At 30.6% G+C, this 16,720-nt stretch overlaps 3 protein-coding genes across 3 annotated transcripts in view; all 3 read right to left on the bottom strand.

Annotated features, from left to right (window-relative positions):
• LOC111628794 (kinesin-like protein unc-104) overlaps window positions 1-16,720 on the bottom strand; it is a 219,622-nt gene that overhangs the window by 153,846 nt on the left and 49,056 nt on the right. The window contains exons 3-5 of the mRNA XM_023372640.1: window positions 2,614-2,696; window positions 2,466-2,537; window positions 34-41 (exon numbers count right to left, since the gene is read on the bottom strand). Of these exons, the coding sequence (XP_023228408.1) occupies window positions 34-41; window positions 2,466-2,537; window positions 2,614-2,696 (163 nt within the window). The remainder of the gene's footprint in view (window positions 1-33; window positions 42-2,465; window positions 2,538-2,613; window positions 2,697-16,720) is intronic.
• Window positions 11-1,494, bottom strand: LOC111628785. The gene has a single exon (XM_023372627.1). The coding sequence runs from the start codon at window positions 1,196-1,198 to the stop codon at window positions 137-139; it is 1,062 nt and encodes a 353-aa protein (XP_023228395.1). The 5' UTR covers window positions 1,199-1,494; the 3' UTR covers window positions 11-136.
• LOC111628786 lies at window positions 7,385-8,868 on the bottom strand. The gene has a single exon (XM_023372628.1). It carries the CDS (start codon window positions 8,570-8,572, stop codon window positions 7,511-7,513), a length of 1,062 nt encoding a protein of 353 aa, XP_023228396.1. The 5' UTR covers window positions 8,573-8,868; the 3' UTR covers window positions 7,385-7,510.

Raw genomic sequence — 16,720 nt, 5'->3', positions numbered from 1 at the left:
TATATACAGGGTGCTTCAAAAAAATGTATACACACTTTGAACTTCCATAGAAAATTTATTTACCGTTCTACAAAGTTAAATTTCAGGAAAATAGAAAGCTGAAAGTCCAATGTAAATGAAACATAAATAACAAATGTTAATACTGTTCAAATTGGTGACCTGCAGCATCAATACAATTCTGAGTACGAGTCACCACAGATTCTGTACATCGTATCAAAACGTCCAATGAGATTTCTCTACACACTGCTTGAATCTCATTCCAAAGAATGTCTAGGTTACGTGGTTTACGTTTGTACACCTCATCTTTTACTGTGCCCCACAAGAAGAAATCCAGTGGTGTAAGGTCTGGAGAGCGTGGTGGAAACTCGATTGGCCCCCTGCGTCCTATCCACTGGCCCGGCAAATTTTGATCCAGGTAAGCTCGTACGTCCCTGTGATAGTGCGGCGGAGCACCATCTTGTTGAAAATAAAAATCATCATTATCGTATAATGCACGAATGGCAGGAAATATGGAATCAGCAAGCATTGTTAGGTAATTAATACCAGTTACAGTGCCTTCAAATCGAAAAGGTCCAATGAGTCCCCTTGAAGACAAACCGCACCACACATTTACACCAGGCAAATTTACAGCTTTTTCAATTGTAATGTGAGGATTTTCTTCACACCAGTAAACACAATTGTGCCTATTGACAGTTCCATTAAGTTTGAATTGGGCTTCATCCGACCAAATGATGCTACCCATAAATCCCGGTTTACGTATCACCATCTCCTGAATCCATTCACAAAATTGCAACCTTCGATCTGGATCGTCGTCATTTAGCTGTTGCACCAGCCTTGGAATGTAAACACGATACTTGCCTCTCTTCAGAATGCGTAGCACGCTGCTAGCACTTACATCACTTTCACATGCCCCTTGCCTTGAAGATTTGTTAGGAGAGCGTTGAAACAGTTCCAAGACTGCCGTTGATGACTCATCACTTGTAGCTGTTCGAGGCCGACCTGAATGACCTTTATGCACATCACACACTGTTCCATGAACTTCGAATTTGTCTCGTATGCGTGTAATTGTTAATCTTGAAGGTGGTTCTGTATCATACTCCCTTCTCCACTGTCTTTGAACTTCATTTACATTTTCAAACTTCCAGTACCACTTAATAACCTGCTTACGTTCTTCAAAACTCAAACGTACGTCCCCCATGTTGATATTACAAATTCCAACTGATAATATAACATAGAGGGACGATTATGCTGCCACCTGGCGAAGAAATATAACATTAGCCTTGTAGAGCGGGAAAACTACAATAGTTCAAAGTGTGTATACATTTTTTTGAAGCACCCTGTATAGGTATCTCTTGTATAACTCGATAGTGAATCCATGCTATATGAAACAAAGGACTAGTGAAAAACATAGGGTTAGGTTCCAAAAGGTAACAAAAGTATACTATTGTTTTTCATTGCTAAAAGAAATATGTTTATTAAAGCAATTAATAATTTATTTCCAATCAATAATTAACTAACAATCACAATTAAATGTATTACACATTAATATTAATTTTATTTTTACAAAGTATCCTCGTCATCTCAGCTTTTTTCGTTGATATTGATCAGAAAAATCAGCAACATCTTAATTTTTTGATTTTTATCACAATTTTTTATGGATGACAAAATATAAATTAAAATATGTTATTAATTAAAAATTTGTGTGGCAAGTCATGTTTGTTCAGTCGAGTACCAAGCAATTTTTTTTCCAGAGTTTGTGTTCAAATACTAATTTATTTGAGATGGGAATAGTTTGAGTATCGAGATACTTCTGTATTTCATTCATCATTTTTATGAATGATTATTTACCAATGATTAAAAAAAGTTTCATAACACTTGGCTAAAAACATTTAAATAAACTTTACTAAATATGAAGATTAACCAATAAAAACATAGTGATAGTCTTAAAAGCTAAAGTCTGAAAGCAATGACAATGACACCTGGTTGATAGGAAAGCTAGGACAAGAAAGAAAAAAAATGGCACTATCAGTTTTCATTAAAGTAAACCTGACAAAAGGCACAAAACAAAATGAAAACTTCAATATTCTAAAATCTATGGGCAAATTTGAGACAACACGCATGCTTGCTTGAAAAAATATATCAAGTAACAACTCCTACATAATATGGATGCTGTATATTCTAGATGTATATAAATTCACTTTAATCCAAAAAAATTTTTGGTTTATTTTCTCACAGCAACTTCGGTTAGGTAATTAAGATGTTATTCTATAAATTTATCACAGGTTATATATATGCATTTCTGGTTGTTGTAATTTCACAACCCTTCCTCAGTGATGTTATTAGAGAGAAAATAACATAAAAACCTCATTTTCTCATTTCACATATTGAATGGAGTTTTTATGTTTTTATATTTTTTGTGTTATTTTCTCTCTAAAAACATCACTGAGGAAGGGTTGTGAAATTACAANATGTAGCAACATTTCTTCTCCAATATCATTGTAAACAACTTCTTGTGATGCAAAATTATAATCTCTAGGCTAAAAAATTTACAACATATATTTTAAAATTTGAAATTAATTCTTTCTCCAAATTAAAAATATATTTAATGCTTACATCATGTGACCAATAGGAATAATCATAATTGAAACTTTTTGAAGAATCCTTGGATCCAGGCAGAGATTTTGGATTAATTATATCTGTAACAAAAATAAAACATTCCTATCAGATCATAATGGTTATTTGGTATTTACAATATTCAATAATATACAAATTTCTCAGAAGTTTTCAATTTTACAATTGAGAATAATATTAAATTTAAAAATTTTTAAATATAAATATTTTATTGAAAATTATTATTATTTAAAAAATTACAAATTTTCTGAATATTTTATCAAATAGCAGATGAATTCACAATAAACGTAATTACGACTGTAAAACATTCATAAAATATTTTCAATGTTTAACACTAAAACTATAAATCTATTAAAAATCCAAATAATCATTTAATAAACATTAAAAAATAATAGCTACATATCAGAAATGTACACAATAGAATTTCCTACATTTGACTCCATTAAAAATCATAATTACTGTATTAATAAATTATATATTTTAATTTTAATTCAGTTATATTTTTTAAATAAAAAAATGTATCTATTAACTAATTTATACTTAATACCATTCAAATTTACCTAAAGATATAATTGTTATAGTATTTTTTACTAATAATCCAAATCTTTATGACAATTTTTGAGACAACTCACTAGGAAAACATGGTAGTTTATAATCACTAATTTTGGTGAAATTTTGTGGATGTGTTTTATTTATTATAGCCTACTTACCAAAGCCACAGGACCCATTACTTAGCCATTCTCAAGAAAATTAAGATAAAAAGATTTTCTTCAATTATTACTACCAATACAGAAGAGTGATTCACAAAAAGCATAGCACAATTAGTTAAGGCATCGCATATGGAGATTTTGTTTTTGGGTTTAATCACCATATGCAAAGGTATTTTTTTACATTTATAATTGATCTTATTATTAAAGCTAAGATTTTAAAGTGAAGCACTTCACTTTTGATGGTTTGGGGAGAAATCAGAAACTCCATTTGTGTTTATTTGATGTTTACATAACATATAAGCTACATTTTTTTGCACCTTTCACTTTCCTGGCTCTGCTATATAAGACAGAGGGAAAGTATGGTGACCAGTTAAAAAAATGACCCCCAAGAATTTTACATTTTTGGACTCGGGGCCTTGAAATGTCGAGAAATGCAAGAAAACTTGAGGGTTTTTCTGTACGTATGGATGTTAGTGTGTGTGGGGAAACAATTTTGTTCATCCTGTTTGAAGCTTAATAACTCCTGTGCTTTTTGTCAAAAATTTCTAAAATTTTGCAAGGCGGTTTGTGTATTAAGGGGATTGATGCTGTTAAATTTTTGTGGTTTAAGGTCAACAGGGTGGGGAAATAAAGTGGGGTTGTATGTCATATCTCAAATAGGGTCAGACTTAATAATGTTTTTACTCATTATTAGCATTTACAATTTTTTATAAAACTCATTGCTATCCTCAAAATTAAGCTTTTTGCCATTTTATAATAATTAAGAATATAAAAGCTTTTAATAATGAAATATCATAACAGATGGTGCAATACACAGTTTTAAGAGTTTCTGGGAAAGTCACACACAATTAGTCTGATACTTGAAACTTTTGGGAAAAGAAGCTATCGCGTCTTTGAATTTCCAGTTTTTATTAATTTCTATCCTCAATCACCCATTCCAATTGGTCGCTTTTCCTTGTTCTCACTTTCTAAGAGGTGGATCAATCATTACTAAGTGTAATGAGATATCAGCTTAGATCTCAGAAGTCAAAATTGATGTTTAATTTGATCCCTCAACTGGAGATGGTCAATCTTATGACTTATATTCTTCTATTGTTTATAAGTTTGAATCATGTTTTCATATAAAAAACTTATTTCTAGCTTCTATTTCTTTTCTTTAAAAAATTATTCTAATGTAAATTTCAGTGAGGGTTCAAACTTGACCAGAGCCTCACACAATTTTCAAAAATTTTAGACTTATAAATTCCTACTGTTATCTGTCTGTCCTCCCTTAATCTCAAAAACTGACTTAGTCACAGGAAAGCCGAGACCAATCTGGAAAGGTTGTGGAAGATAGACTCCGATTAATTATATATGAACTTTCAATGCAAACCGGAAGTCAAGTTATTTCAATTCAAAAAATTTTCCCTGAAAGGAGTTAGAAAAATGATTGGCACAACTCCCTTGCTAACAGAAAAAGTATGTTGTACAGGAGCAAGACAGTAGTCATGCAGTTGAGACAGTAAGACAGCAAGACAGTAATTTGCAGTTGAGAGCATATATTTGAATTTAAATAAATAAAAAATATATGATTAAAAATTGCAGCCTGGCATTGTGACAATGCCACAATAAATAATTGCTCATTATTGTTATTATTTCTAAAATTTTCTTTGTATTTATTTTCATGTGGTGGTATTGTGATATTTGAAGTGTAACAAACATGAGCGTATGAGGAAATTATCTATAATATTAAAAATTCAAAAAATAAAATGCTGGGCCTATGTTACCCTATTTTCATATCAGATTGTCCTTTTCATCCATGTGCAATAACATTCTAAGCTTATTTGCTTGTGGAACATAGTATGTAAAATACATGAAAATAAATGTAAAGAAACAAAAGTTTTATTTAATGATGTAAAAAAATTAAATCTAAAGAGGCTTGTTTTCACTAAACAGGAAATGACATCACAATTTTTAATCACTTGTTTTATATGCTTAGGAATAATAATACCAAAGCTGTGGTAAAATAATAAAATAATAATGTTACACATAAAAAAAAAAAGCAAAACTAAACTAAAATTCAAATAGTTCAAACTTTATCGTCTAGTTGCAGTACTCTAGCATCTTATTTATCACTGCTCAGAGACATGAAACTTTCAAAAACTTATGACGTAAACACTCAATTTTTAGAGGCACAATTTTTGTAAACACTTGAAATGTGGGTCCTATTATTTGGACAAGGAGCTGTTTGTGTTTAAGGCTACACACTCACCATAATTCATTCTAATCAAAGACTCGAACATCTGGCTCTTCCCTTGTTGGCAATAGGAATCATTTTTGAATAATTTTTTAATGAATAATTCCAAGTAACACATTTAATCACAGTGTTTAAACAGTGTTTCACAGCTTCTATCATGTCAAAATTTTTGTTTTCGTTTACTGAAAAAAGATCAAAGCAAAAAAAGGCCACCCCAAAATTTCTCAGTCGATAATAAATCCCCAATCTAGAAACATTGAGCAGCATTGCATGAAAACTGCCTTCAGTTTTTGTGCAATCCTCAACACCATTTCCTATTTTTCTGCCTAAACGTGCTGCATGATATCATGAAATCGCTAGGTGTATGGTGCATGGGATTCCCATTGTACGGAAGTTTGACATTTTACTGTTTTTTCCTGAAGTGTAATTTGTGATTCAATTTAACGTTGAATGTCAAAATAAGAGGACTAGTATTTTTATCACCATTGCTATCACCAGTATTATATTTTTATTGCCACTTTAATAAAAATATCACCAAGCGGTAATTTTGGCACTATGCAGCACAACCCTTGTAAATGTAAATTAAAACTTTGCATACAAGAATCAAACCCAAAAACAATATGTCCACATGTGATGTCGTAACTAATCACACTATGTCATAATTTCATGAATCACTCTTCCATATTGGTATTAATAACTGTAGAAAACCTTGTCATAATTTTTTTCAGAATGTCTAAATAGTGGGTCCTGAGCTTTAGTAGAGTTTAAGTATAAGTAAATACAACACATCACAAAATTTCATCAAAATCGATGATTACAAACTGCTGGGTTCCCTTTGTCAGTAGCATGCTGACAAAGGGAAAATCTGCTTTAGTGAATACAGTCACTAACTAACTAATGCATACACTTTTATCCATTTGTGACTCTATTCACTCTGAGGCAAATTATACAAAAATCATTTCTATAAGAAATAAATTAATAAATTAAACAAAATAAAAAACAAAGTTTTTTTGTAAATATAATCAATCATCACATCAATATAAAAGATAATTCATTTTATGAATTAATTATTTTCTATTTTGATAGGTAAACAGTGAGACATCAGAAAAATCAGAAAAAACACCACTTAATCTTATTACTATAGTTTTGGGTAGATAACCCACAGATTATCTATGTTTGAAAGAGGGATATAGATTAAGTTATGGGGCAAATTATAAACTGGCTTTATTAATAATTTTTAAAACAAACCTAATTACTCAATAATTTTAGCAAATTTCATGGCATATGTAATTTTTTTTGTGAAAAAATACAAATATTGAACAGTAAAAAATTGAAATCGATAAAATTTAACAAAATTATAATTTTATAAAACACAACTGCATTATTCTCAATGACTGTAACAAGTTTCTAAAATAAATTTTTTCTTTATTTTTAAAAAATAAAATAAATCCATCATTTCTAATTTAAACTCATCATCAACAATGTATAATAAACTTGCTTTATCACCATAAAGCAAGACCTATTTAAAACAAACATTATATTGAATTTTCCTAATAGTACCCTATTTTGGCAGAAAGATACAGATTAAATCAGGGCTGTGGAGTCAAAGTCTGAAGAAATTTCTGCCAGAGGAGTTGGAGTCGGAAAAAATGTGTCGACTCTGACTTTAGTTTTTTATTTAAATGAAAAAAAATTTATTTTATATTTAATAATATTTTTAAGTGTTTTTGTATTTTGTCATAATTCATTTATTTTAAATACAAAATTCAACAATTTAATTTATTAAATATGTAGCANTATATACAGGGTGCTTCAAAAAAATGTATACACACTTTGAACTTCCATAGAAAATTTATTTACCGTTCTACAAAGTTAAATTTCAGGAAAATAGAAAGCTGAAAGTCCAATGTAAATGAAACATAAATAACAAATGTTAATACTGTTCAAATTGGTGACCTGCAGCATCAATACAATTCTGAGTACGAGTCACCACAGATTCTGTACATCGTATCAAAACGTCCAATGAGATTTCTCTACACACTGCTTGAATCTCATTCCAAAGAATGTCTAGGTTACGTGGTTTACGTTTGTACACCTCATCTTTTACTGTGCCCCACAAGAAGAAATCCAGTGGTGTAAGGTCTGGAGAGCGTGGTGGAAACTCGATTGGCCCCCTGCGTCCTATCCACTGGCCCGGCAAATTTTGATCCAGGTAAGCTCGTACGTCCCTGTGATAGTGCGGCGGAGCACCATCTTGTTGAAAATAAAAATCATCATTATCGTATAATGCACGAATGGCAGGAAATATGGAATCAGCAAGCATTGTTAGGTAATTAATACCAGTTACAGTGCCTTCAAATCGAAAAGGTCCAATGAGTCCCCTTGAAGACAAACCGCACCACACATTTACACCAGGCAAATTTACAGCTTTTTCAATTGTAATGTGAGGATTTTCTTCACACCAGTAAACACAATTGTGCCTATTGACAGTTCCATTAAGTTTGAATTGGGCTTCATCCGACCAAATGATGCTACCCATAAATCCCGGTTTACGTATCACCATCTCCTGAATCCATTCACAAAATTGCAACCTTCGATCTGGATCGTCGTCATTTAGCTGTTGCACCAGCCTTGGAATGTAAACACGATACTTGCCTCTCTTCAGAATGCGTAGCACGCTGCTAGCACTTACATCACTTTCACATGCCCCTTGCCTTGAAGATTTGTTAGGAGAGCGTTGAAACAGTTCCAAGACTGCCGTTGATGACTCATCACTTGTAGCTGTTCGAGGCCGACCTGAATGACCTTTATGCACATCACACACTGTTCCATGAACTTCGAATTTGTCTCGTATGCGTGTAATTGTTAATCTTGAAGGTGGTTCTGTATCATACTCCCTTCTCCACTGTCTTTGAACTTCATTTACATTTTCAAACTTCCAGTACCACTTAATAACCTGCTTACGTTCTTCAAAACTCAAACGTACGTCCCCCATGTTGATATTACAAATTCCAACTGATAATATAACATAGAGGGACGATTATGCTGCCACCTGGCGAAGAAATATAACATTAGCCTTGTAGAGCGGGAAAACTACAATAGTTCAAAGTGTGTATACATTTTTTTGAAGCACCCTGTATAGGTATCTCTTGTATAACTCGATAGTGAATCCATGCTATATGAAACAAAGGACTAGTGAAAAACATAGGGTTAGGTTCCAAAAGGTAACAAAAGTATACTATTGTTTTTCATTGCTAAAAGAAATATGTTTATTAAAGCAATTAATAATTTATTTCCAATCAATAATTAACTAACAATCACAATTAAATGTATTACACATTAATATTAATTTTATTTTTACAAAGTATCCTCGTCATCTCAGCTTTTTTCGTTGATATTGATCAGAAAAATCAGCAACATCTTAATTTTTTGATTTTTATCACAATTTTTTATGGATGACAAAATATAAATTAAAATATGTTATTAATTAAAAATTTGTGTGGCAAGTCATGTTTGTTCAGTCGAGTACCAAGCAATTTTTTTTCCAGAGTTTGTGTTCAAATACTAATTTATTTGAGATGGGAATAGTTTGAGTATCGAGATACTTCTGTATTTCATTCATCATTTTTATGAATGATTACTTACCAATGATTAAAAAAAGTTTCATAACACTTGGCTAAAAACATTTAAATAAACTTTACTAAATATGAAGATTAACCAATAAAAACATAGTGATAGTCTTAAAAGCTAAAGTCTGAAAGCAATGACAATGACACCTGGTTGATAGGAAAGCTAGGACAAGAAAGAAAAAAAATGGCACTATCAGTTTTCATTAAAGTAAACCTGACAAAAGGCACAAAACAAAATGAAAACTTCAATATTCTAAAATCTATGGGCAAATTTGAGACAACACGCATGCTTGCTTGAAAAAATATATCAAGTAACAACTCCTACATAATATGGATGCTGTATATTCTAGATGTATATAAATTCACTTTAATCCAAAAAAATTTTTGGTTTATTTTCTCACAGCAACTTCGGTTAGGTAATTAAGATGTTATTCTATAAATTTATCACAGGTTATATATATGCATTTCTGGTTGTTGTAATTTCACAACCCTTCCTCAGTGATGTTATTAGAGAGAAAATAACATAAAAACTTCATTTTCTCATTTCACATATTGAATGGAGTTTTTATGTTTTTATATTTTTTGTGTTATTTTCTCTCTAAAAACATCACTGAGGAAGGGTTGTGAAATTACAACAACCTGAAATGCATATGTATAATCTGTGATAAACTCATACAATGAAGTCTTAAAAATTATCTAACCAAAGTTGCTATGAGAAAATCAACCAAAAATTTTTTGGATTAAAGTGAATTTATATACATCGAATAACAAAGTTTGCACTTAAAAATTGTGAAATTTTGTACAAAGGATTTTCCTAATTTTCAAGCAGAATATTTGCTGCAGAATATTAATCGCAAATTCCTTGCAAAAATTGAAGAAATTGTCAACCAAGTGTTTGAAATAGTTGCAGAAGATGTACAGTGATTGTGTGTTTAAAAGACATAAATGCTTTGATGAAAGTGGAGAAAATATTAAAGACAACAAATGACTGGATCATCCTGTCATGGTAGCAACCAAATAAAATGTTGCAAAAATGAATAAAATTGTTCACAATGATTGCCAATTGAGCATTTGGATGATAGCAGACATGTGCATGTTAATTTAATAAAGAAAATGTATAATAAATTTTTGCTTGACCAACTGAACATGAAGAAAGTTTGCCAAATTGGTCACCTAAACCTTGAGTCAGGAGCAGAAAGACATCCATAAATAAATTTGCACTGACATCATAGAATGGCTGATAGTAAAGCTAGATTTGCATGAGATCATCATGTGATGAATGTGAATTTTCCAGTACAATCAAGAAACAAAGACAATCGATATTAGAAAACTCCCACATCAGCAAGAATAAAAAAAGCAAGAATGGATAATCAAAAGTGAAGGCAATGTTGATCTTTTTTTATATCAATGGCATGATGATAATTGAATAGATACCAGAGGATCAGACAGTTAACCAACATTATTATTACCTTGAGATTCTGGCCAAACTGAGAGAATGAGTGAGGAAAAACAGACCCAATCTGTAGAAGAACAATGCTTGGATCCTCCAACAAGACAATGTTCCATCCCAGAGTACACTGTCTGTAAAGCATTATCTAACTGATAAGAAGATTCTAGTATTGGACCATCCATCTTACTTATCAGACTTAGCTCCATATGACTTTTACCTTTTCCCAAAATTGAAATCCAGATTGAAAGGCACCCATTTTTAGATAGTGGATGAAGTAAAAGAAAAAACAGCAATGCTTCATAATACCTGGTGACTACAGTACTGCTTCCATAAATGGAAAATTCATGCACAATGGTGTATATATACAGGAGGGGAGCACATTGAAGAAGATAGCAATTAAGTTGTACAATTAAATTGTATTAATTTTCTTATAAATGTTCGTTTATAAGAGAATTAATGCTGGTTATAGTTAATTGTTTATTTATTTATAAGTTGTACAACTGTAATAAACTACATTTTTGTAACCAATCCCATTATTTAATAGCCACACCTCATAGATATTCTCTAAAAAAAATTCAACTGAAGGCCACCCTTGTTCATGCTGGTTTGATTTACACTGATTTCAAATTTTCTTTAAAAATATCTCAAAAAATTTTTTCCACAATGAGTAGACTATTTTTTGCAACTGCTAAATGCAAATATTTTTTCACACCTTCAACTACCAGCTCAACCAAAGTAGTTACTAGTGTTGGTAGCATTGTAGTTACTTTGCTTTACTAGTGATTCTAAGCAGTGTTGGTTTGTTTGCAATTCTGAAGTGTTTATTGTTCATGCAGTATTTCAACATTTTAAAGTAAAGTTATTGTGTAATTATGAAAATAGAAAAAAAAAAGAGTGCTGTCAAATAAAAGGAAATTACTGAATCCAAATGCCCATGTTGGAAAATGGACCTTGACTGTGAATGAAGTGACTTTCTAAGAAGTTTAAATTAAGCTTTAGCATGAAATTATCAAGAAAGAAAGGCCTGACAAACACTTTGAACTTATACTGTACAAAAGTGCATGATTCTCAGCCTAGTCCATCAATTCTTCTTAACCTTCAATTGAGGCCATCATCACAAAACTAAAGTTGCATCCAGTGGTAATTCTATATGAGATCAATACAGTGGTTGTATAAAAATTGCATTTTCAATTTTGGCTATAAATAAGTAGGCCTAAGCTATAATTTTTGTATTATTATTGTTTTGTATTAGTAAAATTTTGATATTAAACATGTTTTTATTGAAAAATTATACATATATTTATCATGGATGCCTGAAACATATCTCTCATCATTCTATTATAAAATGGATTTATCTTGCACTGATTTTGTTTATATTTCTTGCCAGGAATGCATTACCAGCATAAAATAAGGGCAGCCTGTATTTTCTATTAAGATACAATTTTTTTCTTGTCAAATTAAGAAATTTTTTAATATCAAATAATATCTTTTTGAACAATTTTTAGAAAATGCAAAATAAAAAAAAAAAATAAAAAGTAGTGAATAATTTTTTCTGTCATCTAGTAATGTGGTATATTCATTGCTATATTCAGATGATCAAGAAACATGGTATATATCAAATTATTCCCCAGTTAAAATAACCAAATTGGATAATTCATCTGACAAGTCCCCAGAATATTTTCTTGAGATATAAAATAATAAGGCATTCATTGATTGTATAAAAGAAATTATCTAAAAATAAAATAAATAAATGATAGCATAATCAATAACTAAGTATATTTTTCCTGCAATAATTTTTGGCCAAAAGGTATAGGTCTAGTCACCTAACTTTAATAAACTATTAGCCCATATAGAGCTGAAAAATCTATTGTATAAATATACCCGTTCTTTTTAATTATTTTGACTTTTTTTAATTCAAGGGATCTCAAAATGTGGAAATGAGCAAATCTTACAGGGTCAAATTTGACATGATTCCAATACCATCCCTTACTACACATACATAAACAACCTCTAGGAAAGTAAAAGCGATTAATATAAGAAAATTAAGTACAATCAAACTTCCATATTACAAACTTCTATAAAGTGAATTTCTCCATATAACAAATTTTTGCATTATACAAAACTATTCTTTCAGCCAAAAATATATGTAAAATTGCTTCTAAATAATGAAGTTAAATTTCTATATAACAATTTTTTTTTTCATTTGTAATGATTATCTATCATTAAAAGTCAATTATTCCATCTGGGTTGCATTCAAATTTAGATTCAATTTCAGGTAAAAATCTGTAAACCCTTTGTAAAACTGAGGATCAGGTGTGAGAAATACTAGTCGTTAGCTTTTAAAACCATCATGTAATCTGCCACCCATGTGGGTACTGGTTGTAGAGAAGAAAGAGAGCATTAGGTCCAAATGCTGTCGTTGACAAATGAACAATTTACAATTAAGGAATGTCAAAAATGTTAGAAAAGTGATCATTTTGATAACTGCTGAACAAATTTTTGGGATTACAGAAATTTTATTTCATTTAATAAGTTGTCCAGTTGGAATTTGAAGAACTATTAATAAAGTGGTTTAAGCATTACTAAAAAAATTACACATTGCAGGAAGTTCATAAAGGCTCAAAAAAGAAAGACATTGCAGCAAAGTTTGGAAAAATCCTGTGAGTAGTTTTTCAAAAATAACAACAAATCACAAATCAATTTTGATATTAGCCAATGATGTGAGACCTACAGGAAAATGTGCTAGAACCTGTGTTTACACTGATGTAGACGAAACAGTTTTAATGCTCTTAATAAGTGTGAAGCATATTACAAAAAGAGAACAATTTTTATTGTTATGTGTAACAAAAAAATTACAAATATAAACATCTACCAAAACCCGATGCTTAGCAAATAGACACCCATAATTGCCGTAAATAATCAGGCTATATTTTGAAAATATTAATTATGAATTACAAATAAATTTGGCACTAGAAGGAGGCATTAAGCACCATCTCATATTAAATACTAGGTTGCGTAACTGACAACGCGTCTGCAAGGTAAGCGGGAGTTGCAGGTTCAAGCCCCACTTCAGGCCGATTCTTTTCATCCAGTTTATTCTAAATTAATTAATTAAATATTATAATTATTAAATACGAGATGGTACCTAATGTCTCCCTCTAGTGCCAAACTTATTTGTAATTCATAATTNAATAACATTCTAAGCTTATTTGCTTGTGGAACATAGTATGTAAAATACATGAAAATAAATGTAAAGAAACAAAAGTTTTATTTAATGATGTAAAAAAATTAAATCTAAAGAGGCTTGTTTTCACTAAACAGGAAATGACATCACAATTTTTAATCACTTGTTTTATATGCTTAGGAATAATAATACCAAAGCTGTGGTAAAATAATAAAATAATAATGTTACACATAAAAAAAAAAAAGCAAAACTAAACTAAAATTCAAATAGTTCAAACTTTATCGTCTAGTTGCAGTACTCTAGCATCTTATTTATCACTGCTCAGAGACATGAAACTTTCAAAAACTTATGACGTAAACACTCAATTTTTAGAGGCACAATTTTTGTAAACACTTGAAATGTGGGTCCTATTATTTGGACAAGGAGCTGTTTGTGTTTAAGGCTACACACTCACCATAATTCATTCTAATCAAAGACTCGAACATCTGGCTCTTCCCTTGTTGGCAATAGGAATCATTTTTGAATAATTTTTTAATGAATAATTCCAAGTAACACATTTAATCACAGTGTTTAAACAGTGTTTCACAGCTTCTATCATGTCAAAATTTTTGTTTTCGTTTACTGAAAAAAGATCAAAGCAAAAAAAGGCCACCCCAAAATTTCTCAGTCGATAATAAATCCCCAATCTAGAAACATTGAGCAGCATTGCATGAAAACTGCCTTCAGTTTTTGTGCAATCCTCAACACCATTTCCTATTTTTCTGCCTAAACGTGCTGCATGATATCATGAAATCGCTAGGTGTATGGTGCATGGGATTCCCATTGTACGGAAGTTTGACATTTTACTGTTTTTTCCTGAAGTGTAATTTGTGATTCAATTTAACGTTGAATGTCAAAATAAGAGGACTAGTATTTTTATCACCATTGCTATCACCAGTATTATATTTTTATTGCCACTTTAATAAAAATATCACCAAGCGGTAATTTTGGCACTATGCAGCACAACCCCTGTAAATGTAAATTAAAACTTTGCATACAAGAATCAAACCCAAAAACAATATGTCCACATGTGATGTCGTAACTAATCACACTATGTCATAATTTCATGAATCACTCTTCCATATTGGTATTAATAACTGTAGAAAACCTTGTCATAATTTTTTTCAGAATGTCTAAATAGTGGGTCCTGAGCTTTAGTAGAGTTTAAGTATAAGTAAATACAACACATCACAAAATTTCATCAAAATCGGTGATTACAAACTGCTGGGTTCCCTTTGTCAGTAGCATGCTGACAAAGGGAAAATCTGCTTTAGTGAATACAGTCACTAACTAACTAATGCATACACTTTTATCCATTTGTGACTCTATTCACTCTGAGGCAAATTATACAAAAATCATTTCTATAAGAAATAAATTAATAAATTAAACAAAATAAAAAACAAAGTTTTTTTGTAAATATAATCAATCATCACATCAATATAAAAGATAATTCATTTTATGAATTAATTATTTTCTATTTTGATAGGTAAACAGTGAGACATCAGAAAAATCAGAAAAAACACCACTTAATCTTATTACTATAGTTTTGGGTAGATAACCCACAGATTATCTATGTTTGAAAGAGGGATATAGATTAAGTTATGGGGCAAATTATAAACTGGCTTTATTAATAATTTTTAAAACAAACCTAATTACTCAATAATTTTAGCAAATTTCATGGCATATGTAATTTTTTTTGTGAAAAAATACAAATATTGAACAGTAAAAAATTGAAATCGATAAAATTTAACAAAATTATAATTTTATAAAACACAACTGCATTATTCTCAATGACTGTAACAAGTTTCTAAAATAAATTTTTTCTTTATTTTTAAAAAATAAAATAAATCCATCATTTCTAATTTAAACTCATCATCAACAATGTATAATAAACTTGCTTTATCACCATAAAGCAAGACCTATTTAAAACAAACATTATATTGAATTTTCCTAATAGTACCCTATTTTGGCAGAAAGATACAGATTAAATCAGGGCTGTGGAGTCAAAGTCTGAAGAAATTTCTGCCAGAGGAGTTGGAGTCGGAAAAAATGTGTCGACTCTGACTTTAGTTTTTTATTTAAATGAAAAAAAATTTATTTTATATTTAATAATATTTTTAAGTGTTTTTGTATTTTGTCATAATTCATTTATTTTAAATACAAAATTCAACAATTTAATTTATTAAATATGTAGTTTTCTTTGTAGTATTTGTGTTTAGTAGTTTTGACTTAATTTAATTTGAATATTTTTGAATCATTATTATCCCTGCTCTAAATGAGTACTCTATTTTTCTGAATGAGTGAGACTAATTGATCAGAGTATATATTTTTCTTTTCTGAACAAGGAGCTGAAGTAGCTAGATCACACACATTTTAGTTGGACAAAGTTTTCGCTGGAAGAGGGGATCGGAACGGAGGTCCGGATAGCGTAACTGGCAACGCATCTGCACGGTAAGCAGGAGTTGTGGGTTCGAGTCCCGCTCCGGGCCGATTTTTTCTCCCAGCGGTTCCAAATTATTTAAATTAATTAATATATTTATAATTATTAATTTTAATAAGAGATGGCGCCTAACGCTTACCTCTAGTGCCAAATTAATTACGTAATTTATTTAGAATTTAGCATTAAAATAGCCCGATTAATTTACGGCATTCGGTTGGTGTCTTACTATATTGGATATCGGGTTTGGAGATGTTTATTTATATATATTACGCCTTGCCGGGGCTTGCGATGGCCGGTTGAGTGCCTTATAGGAGTAGGACGTGGGCACTGAATGTGTCCCCAGCCGGCATTGTAATAACCGTCGATGGTTACATAGTTATACGCTGGAAGAGGAGATCGGA

The sequence above is a fragment of the Centruroides sculpturatus genome, unplaced genomic scaffold, assembly GCF_000671375.1.
Source record: "Centruroides sculpturatus isolate CEXI.00-Female unplaced genomic scaffold, Cexi_2.0 scaffold485, whole genome shotgun sequence".
NCBI classification, from domain to species: domain Eukaryota; kingdom Metazoa; phylum Arthropoda; class Arachnida; order Scorpiones; family Buthidae; genus Centruroides; species Centruroides sculpturatus.
This window is presented reverse-complemented; position numbering and strand designations above follow the sequence as displayed.